At 40.1% G+C, this 14,532-nt stretch overlaps 2 protein-coding genes across 2 annotated transcripts in view; both read right to left on the bottom strand.

The window, feature by feature from the left end:
* The window catches only part of ARHGEF3 (Rho guanine nucleotide exchange factor 3), a 105,932-nt gene extending 105,706 nt beyond the window's left edge, over positions 1-226 (bottom strand). The window contains exon 1 of the mRNA XM_058031848.1: positions 147-226. Coding sequence (XP_057887831.1) covers positions 147-181 — 35 coding nt within the window. The 5' untranslated portion in view covers positions 182-226. The remainder of the gene's footprint in view (positions 1-146) is intronic.
* A 5,302-nt stretch (positions 227-5,528) lies between these two features.
* The window catches only part of IL17RD (interleukin 17 receptor D), a 42,800-nt gene continuing 33,796 nt past the window's right edge, over positions 5,529-14,532 (bottom strand). Inside the window, exons 11-13 of the mRNA XM_058031923.1 lie at positions 14,257-14,441; positions 11,060-11,996; positions 5,529-8,788 (exon numbers count right to left, since the gene is read on the bottom strand). Of these exons, the coding sequence (XP_057887906.1) occupies positions 8,673-8,788; positions 11,060-11,996; positions 14,257-14,441 (1,238 nt within the window). The 3' untranslated portion in view covers positions 5,529-8,672. The remainder of the gene's footprint in view (positions 8,789-11,059; positions 11,997-14,256; positions 14,442-14,532) is intronic.

Genomic DNA, 14,532 nt, shown 5'->3' with positions numbered 1-14,532 from the left:
CCCCTCCCGACCCGCCGCTACCGCTCCGAGTCCCGTAAGGCGCGGCGGGTTCCCCGCTCGGCTCCGCCACCGCCGCCGGCTGCCCCAGGAGAGCCGAGCCCGAAGAGCTCCGCTGGGCAGCGCCCACCCCAGGGGACAGCACTCACCTTGCGCCCTCCGGCTCCTGCCCCGCTCCGGGCATGCGGCCGGCGGAGCTGCCGCCCCGGCCCGGCAGCGAGAAGGGGCTGCGGAGGGTGGGCACGGGAGCCGGCGGCAGCGGGCGGGACGCGCTCCGGGGGCTCCGGGCGGCTGTCACGGCAGGCGGAGGCAGGGGCTGGGTCTCTGTGTGTGTGCGCTCGCCTCGCCCCGCCGCCCGCCCCTCTCCCCGCCCTGCCCTCCCGGATCCTTTCCCGGCTCCAAGCTGCTCCTCGGTTCTGTGTCCTGTCCTTCCTTTCCGCTCCGGGTCCCTTCTGCACGGCTCGCCCCGGCCCACAGCAGCTGCGGCCGCAGCCCCGAGCGGACTGACCCCTCCATCTGCCGGTGCTCCGGGCTGCGCTGCCCCGGCCTCAGCCCCGGGCGAGGTGAAGGGAGCCAAGCTGGGGGTGAGAACAGCGAAGGACTCAGACCGACCAGAGACAGGCAAAGGACATCGCGCCACGCTGATCGTCTCAAACGATGTTAACAGCAAGTGACCAGGACCCGGTCCCATTGGGTTAAAAACTTATGGAAAATAGCGACAAATAATGTACCGGTGGCAACAAGCCACCTGTGTTTTGGACAAAATAGTAGTATGGAAATACACTCAAAAGCCCTATTGACCTGGAAAACCGTAGCAATGCAAAGATGTAAGTAGATGATGAGCACTTTAGATGAGGGACTCTTTCTAGTCTATGTTTGTACTGTGCCTGGTAAAGATCATCTTATTTTCTTGGACCGAAGTCAGTATAATAATAATAAATACTAACAATTACATCACTTAAAACAAATACAAATTCAAAAGACATGTAGGTGGTAGGTCTCTCACAGCAGTAGCATTGCCAACATAAAACAGCCAGTGGAAAAACAATAATAAAGGCACTCATCACATTTTGTAGCCCAGACCCAGAAACACTTGACAGCAGAACAAATATTTAACTATGGCTTGGCCTTACTTTCTAAACCAACATCTTGTGAGGAGATTTCATCTCTCAGTTGTTTCTAATTGCTCAGGATAGGAATGTGGTATGGAAGAGACATATGGACATCAGACCTTGCTTTAAGTAAAGGTCTATAATTCCATGTCATTTCTGCAGGTTGGAATTCTACAGTATGTCTGAACTCCACACTGTATGAAAACATTCTGGAATTAATATCATATTTAAAGATACTGGTTTGTAAGGTGAATTATTTTTAAACTAAGGACAATTCAATTGGATAGTAGTCATCAAGATGCCATAGTAGTTTTACAAAATAATTTACAGCTGGAGTTTTTCTCTGCTCTTAAACTAGCAATTCCCATAAATTACACAGGTGTGTGGAGACTTGGCACTTCGCTTGCCCTATGGCAAAGTCAGGGATTTATGTTTTAAACACCAGGTTATGGACAAAACCTGGGCTCCCAACAGCTTTGATATAATTAGCAGAAGGGAGAAACCTGTGAGGTTGATCAATCTGATAATTTCTGATGGGTTCCCCAAACATTGACCCTTTGTCATAGCTGCAGCCAAGGTAAGTGGAAAACAGACATCCTGCCCCCTGCTTTGGCAGTGCCTGTTATAAAAGAGAGATGCACAGGATATAAGTGCATGTCCATTTTTCATCCAGGATTTACCATGCCTGTCATGGAAAGCAGCAGTTCCAGACCTCTGTTTTAAAGCTTAATTTGATACTTGTTATCAGGAAATGGGAAGAGACTCTGTTTAGAGACCTTTAACTTTTAGAGTATTTTATGTGTCCACAAAATTTCCAGTTACTTAGGATGTCAAAGTGAAATTGTTCTTTCAGTGAAAGAACAATTAATTGATGTAACATTTATAATTATATAACAAACTAGAATCTGCTCAAACACACCAACTAAAAGCATTGTCCAGGGAGTCTGAACACTTTTGAGTAATTACTAATTTGTATTTTCTGGGTTTAAAGACAATATATTATATAAAGTAATTTGTAATTGTGGTTTGTTCAGCATATTAAAATCACGGCGAGCATGGAATTTTCTTTAGTATGCAAAATATAAAATTCAACTGTTAACTATACAATCACTTCAGTCCCAAAACATTGTCTTAAAAACACAATGATATCTGACTGTTATACTTTAAAAAAAAATTAGCAAGCCAATTAAAGGTTAAAAATATGAATATTCAAATAAATGTAGTGGTATTTCTCAGCTCTGGAGACAGTCTAAGCAAAGAGGGGGAAAACACAAATCCTGCCCTGTTTTCCTGATTCACTCTCACTGGCATTCACACTCCACCCTCAGTGAGCATTGTCCAACTCTTCAGCAAAGAGATGGTGACTTCCTTCCTAACACCTAAACACACCTTGGCAAGTTTGCAAAAGCTACAGTAAAGAGCAGACAGTTTCCTTTCTGTTGATGACTCACAGTTTTTATGGGTCCATCCCCTCTATGAGACATTGCTAAAGACAAGTAGGTCTAATTCTATTCTCACTTTTAATTATTTTGAAATAAGTATGATGTAACTGACAGCAATTAAATCACTCTAGATTTTCATCAAAATTATAAAGGAGTCATTCTTGCAAACCAGGTTCTCATCAAGCAGGGCACTTGCAGAGGAGCAGCACCAAGGAGTGCTGTGGGGCTGAAACAGGCTCCTGCAGAGCCTGCCCCGAGGTGCCTCACACTTCACAGGTCTCTGTGGGGTGTTGTGAAGGAAATAAAACATTGCTTCGTGTCTGCCCCAAATCTGCCTCTTCCTCCTGCTGCAGTTCCTGCTGGGCCTCTGTTTCCCACCATAACCCAGCAGCAGATGATTTACTGCAGTGGTGCTGCAGCACTCTGAGACATCAACCAGTGCCCTGCACAAATTATTGCAAAACACCAAAGCTGCAACAATAATCTCTGACCAAACACACTGACTGCTCACAGAATCACCACTATGGCTCAAGAGCAAGATATGAAGCCCTGTGCTCTGCCTTCAGTGACACCAGCCCACCTCCATTCCCAAGGGATGCATTTCCTGTGCTTTATCCAGCTCGTACCCACTTCTTATGCAACATGAGGACAGTAACACTTGCTCATGGCCTGTATGTGACCAGTTGTGCACCTATACACAAAAATCTGTCTCATCCATGTCCCATTCCCATCATTAGTATCTGATTTCATAACCAGACCCATTGAGATAGGTTGAATCACCTGAGAAATAAAGCATTACTAAAAAGGGTGTGGCCACTGCCTTCCAGAAAGGCCTAAAGAACTGCCAAAAAACACTTTTATATCGTGATTATAGTTCTACAACTTGCACCAGAAATTTTTTTTACCAGAGAGTCAGTTGCTGCCCTGAAAATATTCCTGGCACTGGCTTCCTCAACATAAAATCCTTTTGGGAAATTTTTTCTTAAAAAACACAATTTAGCTTGGCAACTATGTGAAAAATACATAACCCCATTCTCCAACTGTTTAATTTTCCCTTCTACCATGCAAGGCATCCAATTTGACAAGTTTAAGTCTCTGTAACTGAGTTAGAAATAATTTTAACCATGAAGAAGATGACTTCTGTTTTTAGGTTTGATCTGTATTTGTACTGTACTGGCAAAGGTAAGAAAGAACTCCTAGTTTGGAATATTGACTACTTCCAATAGCTACAATCAAAGACAAGCTCTAAAAGTTACTTTAGCTCAAAATGGAAAAAAGACTGTATCAGTTTCCCAAGTCCTTGGTACAATCCAGGGTTCTATGGCTGTTAAGATATGCAATATTGAAGAAATGGAAAAAATATTGTGTTCCTAGGAAAACGAATTATGATGACCAATAGCAAGTATTTTAAGTTGAGTAAATCTCATCATAAACCTGACTGGTTCTTACAAAAATTCAGAGCAAGTTTTGTGAGCAATTTGATGTTGGTTTACAGTTAAAGGGTTAACACAGAACATGCACAAGGAGCAGATGTCTCAGAGAGTTTAGAATTACATGAAACCACAGACACACACTTCCCCCATGGAGAAAAAAAGCCAAAATGATAGACTGCCACAAAACAAACTTACCTGACTCTTATAATGAACAAGACTGCCTCTCTACAAGCAGATTTTTTTGCACACCAGTAGCAGCTAAATAGTTAGAATTCCAACTAAATCAGCAGCCCAACAGGACAGCATTCCATACACTCACTCAAGCTAGTTCAACCTGCCATCTATTGCCAAGGCCTGTGACCCTACCAGAGAACCTGGAAAAAAGTCTGAGTTTTGTAAATTGGCCTTCATTCCTTCAGTACAGCTTTAAGTCTTTTTATTAGCTGATGAAGAAATTTCTCCACATATTGTCTTCTTCTTGCATGGATTTTTACTATTATAACCACAAAGCCTATTATATTATAAATTACTCTATGCCACAGTTGAGAGAGCCACGATACACAGAGCATCACCACACAGTTCCAGAAGGCTTTAAGCATCCACACATACACAGTAACACCTCACCTCATCAGAAGGCTTCAGGTACCTGCCCATGCAGAGTAACATCCCATCACTTCAGGAGACTGCAAGGGTCTGCTCTTGTTCCTCAGCCCAGCCTTTTATCCCCTCCTGCTGATGCCCTGCACCTGTGTGCCCTCTGCTCCCTTTGGTGGTTGGGCAGTGCCCTGGGCACTCCCTGGCTCATTGCTGCCAGTGCTGCTCACCTGCTGCTCACAGCTGTGCCCACTGGGGATGATGAGGCTCAGCCACATCCCAATCACCACAAACCGTGTGCCCACAATAGCTAACATTGTATCTAACATTATATCTAACATTATATCTAACATTGTATCTAACATTGTATCTAACATTGTATCTAACATTATATCTAACATTATATCTAACATTATGTTTAGATCCCCTTCATTTACCTGAGCAACATAAGGAATCAGAGTGGTTTCAAGGCTTTCCCCTAAAATCACAGTTTGCAGGGTTCACTGACTGGAACAATGCTTTGAAATCAGCTGGATAAAAAAAAAAACCACAGGTAAATCGTAAGTATTTATCACATCCTCTTTGACAAAGTCAATCCAAGTTATTACAGTTTTGTGGATAGGTTTCACCTGGCATGCAGGACAACCACGTACTGCTAGGAGACCTTCAGCAAAGATACAAGAAAAAATTACATAAAATCATATTAATGCAATTTTATTAAAAAATAAAATCTGACTCAGTCCATCCCATACAAAAGTTTTAGAAGTTAACATTTCTTAGATTTGCTCGACTATAACCCATCAGAAAGACCCATCAAAACAGCTGCTTCCCTCCCAGCTGCAGGTCTGGCTGCTTGTGTGTTGTGTGCAACTGCACTCAAAGGGTGCAGAATAAAGTCACTGCACTTTTAAGCCATTGCTTTTTAATAGTATAACAAAAGCCCAATGAATGAAATGGAACAAAAATATTTTATTTTGGCATTTAACTTCTAAATTAAAGTATTACAAAACATTATTTCTGAAAATGTCAGATGCATTCTATTTTCAACAGTTGATGGACAGGTACAAATTATGGCAACAACTGTATATATATCCCATTCAAAATGCTGAACACACTGTCACATCTTGAGCCTTCAGCTTTCCAATGTTTTTTCACCCTCCCAGAAAATACACTGTCAAATATCCAATGTCCACACACTTGAGTGTAGCAAAATTTAAGGGGTCCTTTCACCATTACCATGATGTTTAGAATTTACTAAAGCTTGAAAACAGTAGTAAGCTAACCTCTAGTATGTGTGTTAACATATCTTTAAAAAATAATTTTTACAAGGATTTTTGCTGCTATTCCCAGCAAAAAGAAGTCTTGCCAACTCAGTACTATGTCCTTCCAGTATCTCAATATACACAGTATCTAACTGTTTTAGGAACTGTGGCTTTGTAAAAAAGCTATACTAAGTTAGATAAGTATTACTTCTCTTACTTTTGTAAACTTTAGGTGTGGGCCATCCTAATCTATATTTTCACTTAATTATGTTGTCTTTCTTTTGAGTACATAAAATATGCTGCTTCCACCTTAAGCTAAGAAGGAATAAAGGAATTTTTCTTCCCTCCACCCCTAGATGTGACTGTCATCTGCATAGACTTTTCATAATTAACAAATAAGTGTTGCAAGATTGTACAGCAAATTTTGAACAAATAAAAAAAATACATTAATGACAAGTGATTCTTTGTGCAACTACCTTCATCCCTTTTCAACGCTCAGCTTTCTTAGAACTCAAAATGAAAACTTCATTTCATTTCATAATACTGATTCAGCCACTATATTTAATGGAAGCAGGAAATCTTCCCAATCTTTAGCCCAGCATTACATAACAGTAAGTGAGCTGGGACTTCCAATGGATGAGAGCAGCATTACCTTCACCAGCTCACTGCTAAGAAATTGCCTCCTCCTCCTACTTCTCATGTTGTGCAGCTTTGGATTTCTATGCACAGCAGATCTTCAGCACACAGCACACCTTTCTGCCTTATTCAATCTAAACTCTTTCTTCAGGAAAAATAACAAGAATTGTACCAAATCATAGCTGGATATCCCTCATAGCTGGATTTAGTGGAGGAGCATTAACCTCTAAATGATTCCCTAGTGTGACCTTCAAGCAATGGGAAAACACGGACAATTTTACCTTCAATAAGGCTCAAGGCACAGCTTTAAAAAATCATCAGAGGCACAGCTGATTCACTATGTGTGTAAAATTACCTAAACTTACTTAGATATTGCAAGTTTTGAAGTTTTCCAGGGAGTGTTCTTTGAAATTCAGAAAGCAGAGAGAATAAGGAACATTTCACTACTGGACAAGGCCCTCCAGATCCAACACATGCTGATCCAAATGATCACAGAATTCCATATTAAAATTGCAAAGCATGTCAGAGTTCTGCCATTAATTGTTAGACACATATAATTGTTACAGCACTTTCTAACTTCATCCGTGATAACAATCTCAAGAGTCCTTTGTTTGGAAATTCCAATAATTAAATATAAACTGACACATAGCAACCCAAAACAAAACAAAAACAACCCAAGAAAACAACCCGTGAGCTTTACAGCTACTCAGCCAAAATCATCACTTAATAGTTCTATCTCAGGCTAATAAAGTGGATAATAAAATGTAAGAGTTAACAATGTCTAATTCTCATCTATTAAAACTAAGAGAATATTTGAGGTATTTGAGTTCTCCCTCAATTCTCTTAAAAGTAACCTCCTGCTAGTGGAATGTGAATTCAGGTTACATGAGCCAGAATTTGACTCTGTGACCAGGATGAGCAAAGGCACATTGGTGAGGTGTCCTTTAGTATTTGCTGTGCCAATACTTACTGTAATAGTGCCTGGAACTGCAGTTACAGAGATGCATTGAATTTCAGAAAAGCTGCTCCTGGAAACAGGAGGGACATTCTGGATGAAGATTTACCCACCTGGTCACTGCAGGAAACAGGACATGCCTGCTCTGTGTCAGTAGGTAAAAATGGCCAGTGGTAGCTTCTGCATTTTTCCTTAATATAACACTAGTGACAGCACACAACCTTAATCACTAAGTGATGATAAATAGTGTAAACTGCAAAATAATTCACTGGCTTCTGCTCACTGCTTGGTTCAACACAAAGTACTCCTGGCCTGTTAACTGCTGGTCTTGGCTTGTTTTAGGCCAGGTGGTTTTGTAGCACCTGTCCTCAGATGATAATATCAACCCCCATAAATCTTAATCCTCTCATGGCTGAACAAACCTAGAATATCTTCAATGTAAGATATGGTTCTTCCTTCTTCCATCTCTTTATTCTCCATATCAGCCCTTCAGGAAGAAACAGGAAGCTTTGTTTCCATGGTATCACTCAGAACATGAGGACCTGTATTTCTGTCTATTACAGAATGATGCTCAGCCTCAGAATGGGGCTGTGTGTGAGTCACCACCACAGCCAGACTGCAGAGGAGACACAGGAGCTCAGTGCAGGGGAGGGAGACATGCACTGGAATGAAATACTGACACACATTAGCATCTGGGAAAAGGAGGCTGAGGAAGAGAGCTCAAACATTTTGAAGAGAAAATTATTTCTTCTGATGGAGAATTTCTTGATGTCACCTTTGGCATTTTATCTTGCTTCTGAAAAAATCCTGTTCTCATTCACTACAACACTCCTGTCATCAAGTACATCAGCACTTAAAACTAGAGGCTGGGCTACAAAATTTACTAAGGCTTAATGTTCCAAGCTATTTTATGTCCAGTTGCAAAGTTATTCCTAGCAAAAAATAGTAAATTTTGATTATAGCATCTGTAAACATTGTAATATAATGACATTTAAATTATAACAGGAATTATTTTAAATGTATGCTCTTCTGGTTTTCCATGCTACATTTTTCAAATCATGAAAGAGTTTTTATAAAAATACCAACAGATTCAAGTTTACTGGCCACAAAAAATGGAATAACAGATCTTCCTCAGGGGCAGTCGGTTCCTTCAAGTAGATTTAGTGCTGAGACAGTGTGGTAGTTAAAGCACAAACAGAGGCTGTTGATAAAGTGGCAATGCATAACAATGTTGTCATGTATTATAAAGGAGCAATTGCCTGCAGTTCATCAGAGTGGATGTGGCAATGAAGTTCTGCTTTACATATTCCAGGCACTAAGAACTTCGTAGCAGTCATTACAGGAGGTTCTTCTTCCCCTATAAAAGGAAAAAAAAGTGAAGTTCATTAATTGAAACAGAGACTTTGTACTCAGTCAATATTTCAGAAACAATGCCAAGAAAACTTATGAAATGCCTCTGCATCACCTTGTCTAGCACTCCTGAGGCTGAGCTATCATGCTCAGCAAATGTTATCTAGAGGTACAACACTGACTTTCTTCCCAGGCAGAACTTCTTAGGGAAGACCTCATCAGTGAATGGACCTAATAAAGGTTTAGCTGTTGGTACTTCATCAAAATTAAACTGGTTTAAACTCCATGCTAAATATGATGATATATTTGAGAATCTTTACTTTGCAGACCAGTAGTCTGCTCAGGAACTGCACTGAAAGAAAGGATTATAAATAAGGGGATTTATGATTTTTATTCAAAAGATTATATCAAACTGGCCTTTTAAGGAAGAGAGGAAAGATCTTTTGAGATGCTAAATGTCAGAGCTATTCACATCTGCTCTGACCAAGCAACAGGTAAAATTAAGTAAAAAACAGAAATGTAGGGTGAATTCAGAGCAATCATTTGGATGTGTCTATCTCTCAGAACAAGAATAAAAGCTAAAAAATTCTATTTACTCCTCTCATTAGCATGCATATAAATATCAGGGCTGTAAATGCTTTGTATGTCTGGGATACTAAAGAAATTTAACGGGTTGCAGTCTAAAAGGCAGATGATGCCCAGTTTCATTGCTGTCTCCTTTGTACCCTGTACAGGGCTGTGGTTTGGGGGAGACTCAGGCAGGGTGGTGCTTTTGGATGAGGGCAGTAAATGGGAAAAAGACAGAAATTGTGGTTTCTTGAGACACTGGAACATCAGCAAGAGCTGTAACGTTTAACCTCCACAGCTGGAGCGTGTTACCAAGGGGGTATGTGACTTGAGAATTAATTACTGGGAAGACTGCCTCTGTCTTCCTGTGCCTCCCTGCAGCTGGGACACCCAGCTGACAGCTCAGCATTGAATCAGGAGGGGCACACTGGGAAAGCATTCTTCCAGGGAGGCCATACATTTTAAACTAGCATCCCACTCTCATTAGAACCTTTACAGAGATCATCTGTCATTTTTCCCACACATGTGAGAAAAGACCAAGTTAGAAGATGATAGGAAAGTAAAAAATATAGTTTTCATTCTGAAAACAGAGTAATTGTGGCTTAATTGATTAATTAAAATAGTAAATCTGTATTTTTTTCCACCTGAAGTTTTTTTCAAATTTTAACTATTTAGTCACACAGGCTATCTAACTGATAGGTGCAGTATCTGTAAATCAGCATTTGTATTCTCTTCCTTCAAGATCATTCTGGCATCAAACATTAGTTATGAGTTATCTAAATAAGAATTAAAGGTTCATTTACCCAAGAGAAATGTCTAGTTAATGCACTGTCAACACTTATTCTAGAAAAAAAGAACAGCATACAACCATCAAAATGCAATATTCACCTGTTGTAGCTGCTTAAGGAAAATCTCAGCAGAGCACTTTTATCATATCAATACAATTGCTGGAACATTCCTCACTGAGCTAGTTGTGATGCCAGTTCAATATCCTGTAACTAGTAAGGTTAAATCAGTTTTTTATACAGCCTGAGGCAAAATTTACACCTTCTAACTGGAGGTATCTGAGCTGGGTGTCTATTCTGGAGAGTGTCTTCCAAGCATTTAAATTACTCCATTGAAAGACATTTGTTCATTCCCCAGCCCTGTATCTGTGGGAAGCCTGATGTCATCCTGAAACTTGAGTTAAGCACAGTACAGAGGATACCCCTGAAGGATCCAGTATGTGCTGGATGCCAGGTTTAGATTTATGGCTGGCTGTGAGAATGCTGCACCATATCACCCTCTGGATTACAGCACACAGCTGTCAGCTGAAATCCCAGCTGCCAAGGGGTCCCTGGAAGGAAGAAGCTATCTCTCCAAGAATAGGTCAATTAATGAGCAGTGACTTATTAATAGAATTTTAGTGAAATCTTATCTAGCTAAGACTTCCTCCACACACTGTAAGTTTAGGAAACAATTTTTCCAAAGTTACGATACCTATTTTTATTTTTTAGTTTTATATGATATTTTTATTTTATATATTATTTTTACTTTTATTTTATACTTTTAAATATTTTTAATTTTGTGTTTATTTTTACCATCTTTATACAATGTTCACCTTTCTCTGCAGCCTTTTATATGGCTCCTCACATATTATCTTACCTCTTTGGAGATGGCAGAAATATGCACAGTAACTGAATTTAAGTTTTGACACACTGCTGTATCTTACCTAAACCTGATGATGAAGAAACACTTCCTGTAATGGAAGATGTTTCCATTTGGTCTGTCAATAGTCCTTCCATTAAAGGTAAAGATAATTCAGATGAAGGGACAGATGAATCATAGATCCCAGAATCTCGAGGCATGTCTTTCAGGTTTGAAGCTTTAACAACATGTAGCAATGGCTGAAGGACAGAGCTGCCACCCCCTTGAATGTCCTGAGTTTCAGTATCTTCTCCAAGGTTTAAGTGCTGAATGATACAGTGAGAGTCTGAATTCCCCACTGAAATGTTTAGATCTGTTTTCAGGTAAAAATCACCATCCATCACCTGTTTATTCACCAAGTCATTTAAAACCAAGCCTGAATCAAATTTTTCCATGACAGGCTCTGAGTAGTGTAAAGAAGGTGGAGGGAAGGGAATGAATTGTTTCTCAAACCAGTCTGGTTCCTGATCAATGAACTGATGCATGTTGCAAATAGCAACATAAAGGGACCTCCCAGATTTGCTCCTGAAATAATTCCTTTTACTGATGTTAACAGGAAACCCCTCAGAATCCTGCACACTGAGATCCCTGGAGTGTAAGTGTGAGTAGAGCTGGGGGAGATTGTCCATGAGCTTGTATTTTGTGCTCAGATCCAGAATGGCAGGGATGTCCCCCTCACAGGAGTAATCAAAGTAAACTGCAATGAACTTGCAGAGGTCAGCTGAGTTCTGCTTGGCCTGACGAAGCTTCTCTGCCACTGTCAGCACAGCAAAGAGAAAGGGTTCTCCTTTTCCTGCATCTCTGGCTACTCCTCTGTGCTTCCAGTTCTTTTTTTCAACAAAGTATTTCATCCCTTTGGAACACACGATGATGATAAACTGTGACTCGTTTATTTTTTTAATAAGCCACTCCTTCTGATCTTCTTTACAGCTTTTCAGATCTTCCCACAAATCTAAAGCCACCTAAAAAAAGGGAAAAAAATCTGATTAAGGTTTATGTATATAAACCCAAGTAGTTCCTTAAAAAAAACCACATATCCAAATGTGGATTTGATACATAGCAATATTTTTGGAGGAATAAAAAGAACATAGAAAATGTGGCTGGATCAAGTAAATTACAATTAACTTATCTAATCAAATTTGCTATCATCAATCTACAATAAACAATTGTGCTTGCCTCAAACATTTACCATTGTATGTCTGGGTCCATAATGTGCTGAATGCAATGGAAGTAACAGAATCACAGGATTGCTTAGATTGAAGAAGACCTTTAAGGTCAAGTCCAGCCATTCACCCAGCCCTGCCAAGTCTAGCACTAAACTGTGCCCCTAAGTGCCATATTCACTTATCATCCTTGCACATTAATGAAGTGTGATACCAAGAATTTTCATATCTAGACAGAAACATAATTAGTGCCTATAACATCAAGATCTTCCAGTTAGGATGCAAAACAATAGCCATTTTATCTGATGAGAAAGCTCTGAAAACTTTTATCCTAGGAGTGGTTTTATTTTGTACTTGGTCAAGCTTTCTGACCATTCTACATTATCTGAAATGTTTTTGTACACCAAGATGAGGGAGACAATGCTTTATCTCACAGGAGGAATGAGTAGTAGGATGAGAGAAAAAAACAGATGTAAAAAACTTGCATAATAGACACACATCAAAACCACTTATAAAAATCTTCTTTGAAGCATTTTTCCAGGGAACAACAATTTTTGCTCTGCTGTGTCACCCACAGCAGAGTGGGAAACTCTGCCCCATCAGAAGACAGAGTAGGTGAATGCCCAGAACACAAGGACTCCTGAAAACTGCTGCCACACAGCTGGCTGCAGGAAGAAAGTGATCCTGCCTGAGGTGCTGGTCAGCTGGGCTGGAGATCATTGTCAGCTCCTTCCAAACAGACAGCTCTAGCCTGGGGAGGAAGAGGTCATTTTACTGCTGCCTGGGACATGCAGGTATTTTTGTGTCTGGTTTTGTTTCTGTTCTTCAAAATCCTGTGTGGCCTGCTATTTGTGAGAAAACATTTTTATTATGGACAAGCTCTTATTTTAAATGGTTATTAAATGCCACTGGTTTTATCCTTTGAGAAAACATTCCAATTCCAAATGAAAAATACTTGTGCAACTCTTCTGTTATGCTCTGAGCATCACTTTTTATATTAAACTCCACAGCTTTAAGAACAACATGTATTATTTCTGTACATAGGTGCTATCAATATTTTGTTATATCAATTTTATGGGCTGTCCAAGGCCATATATTCCATGGTTAGAGCAGTAAGGCTCATCTCAACACTACTCAAAAGAGGAGCAGTGTAGTAGGGCTAAAGTAAATCTCTAAAAGGAGTTTCAAGTAAGTTAGTTATAAAATAGTTCATCCAGAACTATATTTTAAGCAGATGAAAAAGCTGTGACCATCCCCAGCAAGCACGAGGCCTCAGCTGTGTTTCTGTGTTTGGTCACCAGAGAGCAGAGTTGCTGTAATGAAACCCAGCTCCAGCTCAGCCCAGCCACATCCCAGGGGTGGGGGAAATGCAGCACAAAGAGACCAGCAACTGTCCTGCCTTTTCCAGCTGAAAAGTGAACAACTGGTCACATATTGATTCCATTTCAGACAGCAGTATGAGATTCTAGGCCTGCTCATTCAAAGTAGCAATTGAAATGTCTCTCTCATACCATTCAAACAAAAACAAGAAAAAAAAGACCTGCTGATTTCACAGTATTAATGGAACAGAAGGGAAGCAAAACAATAAAAATCAGTAGGTACATGCTGCCAACTAGTAATCCTAATAATGCAGTTTTTGCTCTATGAGCAGAAGTCTTAATAGATTCAACTTCTTTTATATTACAATTCAAAACACACTTAGGAACACCAAGGTATATCAAGTAGACACAATACCTCTTTGTGGCTGCTGACTGTAAATATGTAAGGCCTACTGAACAGAAAAAGCACTTAATTCAAAGCAAGCTAAACATGGCTGAATCAAAGTCCTGAAATCATCTTCAACTATTCTGTTGGTTTGGGTTGTTTTGGTTTCTTTACACTGGATAAGATCTCTTCATTTCCCCAAGTAAAGAAAATTCATACAGCCTAAATTTAGAAAAATAACAGAAGTTATCTCTGTGCAAAAGAGTGACTGAAACACCGATTTTTCAAGCAGAGAATTTTGGGAGTGCTGTTTCAATTAAGGAAAAGTTGTTCACATATGAAATGTTGAGTTTACCTCACAGCCACAGAAGTCCTGAAGAAAATAAGCAAAGCACTGGATGACATTAATGTGTTTCTGGCAGTCCTTGCTGGAGTAGCAGATGAACACTTTTGGCCGGGGCCGAAGCCTTTCCACATGGAGGCCTGCAGCATATGCTGAAGACTCTGAGCTCTCCTCATCCAGATGGGAATATATATTTTCTAAAGTGCAAGAGAAAAGGAAGTTCATTGTTTTGTTTTGGGTTTTTATTACTTTTGTAGGCTTTTACTAATGTATCCAGTAATGTTTGGG

Source organism: Melospiza georgiana, chromosome 11 (assembly GCF_028018845.1).
Source record: "Melospiza georgiana isolate bMelGeo1 chromosome 11, bMelGeo1.pri, whole genome shotgun sequence".
NCBI lineage: Eukaryota > Metazoa > Chordata > Aves > Passeriformes > Passerellidae > Melospiza > Melospiza georgiana.
Note: the sequence above shows the minus strand (reverse complement) of the source record. Positions and strands in the feature narration are given on the sequence as shown.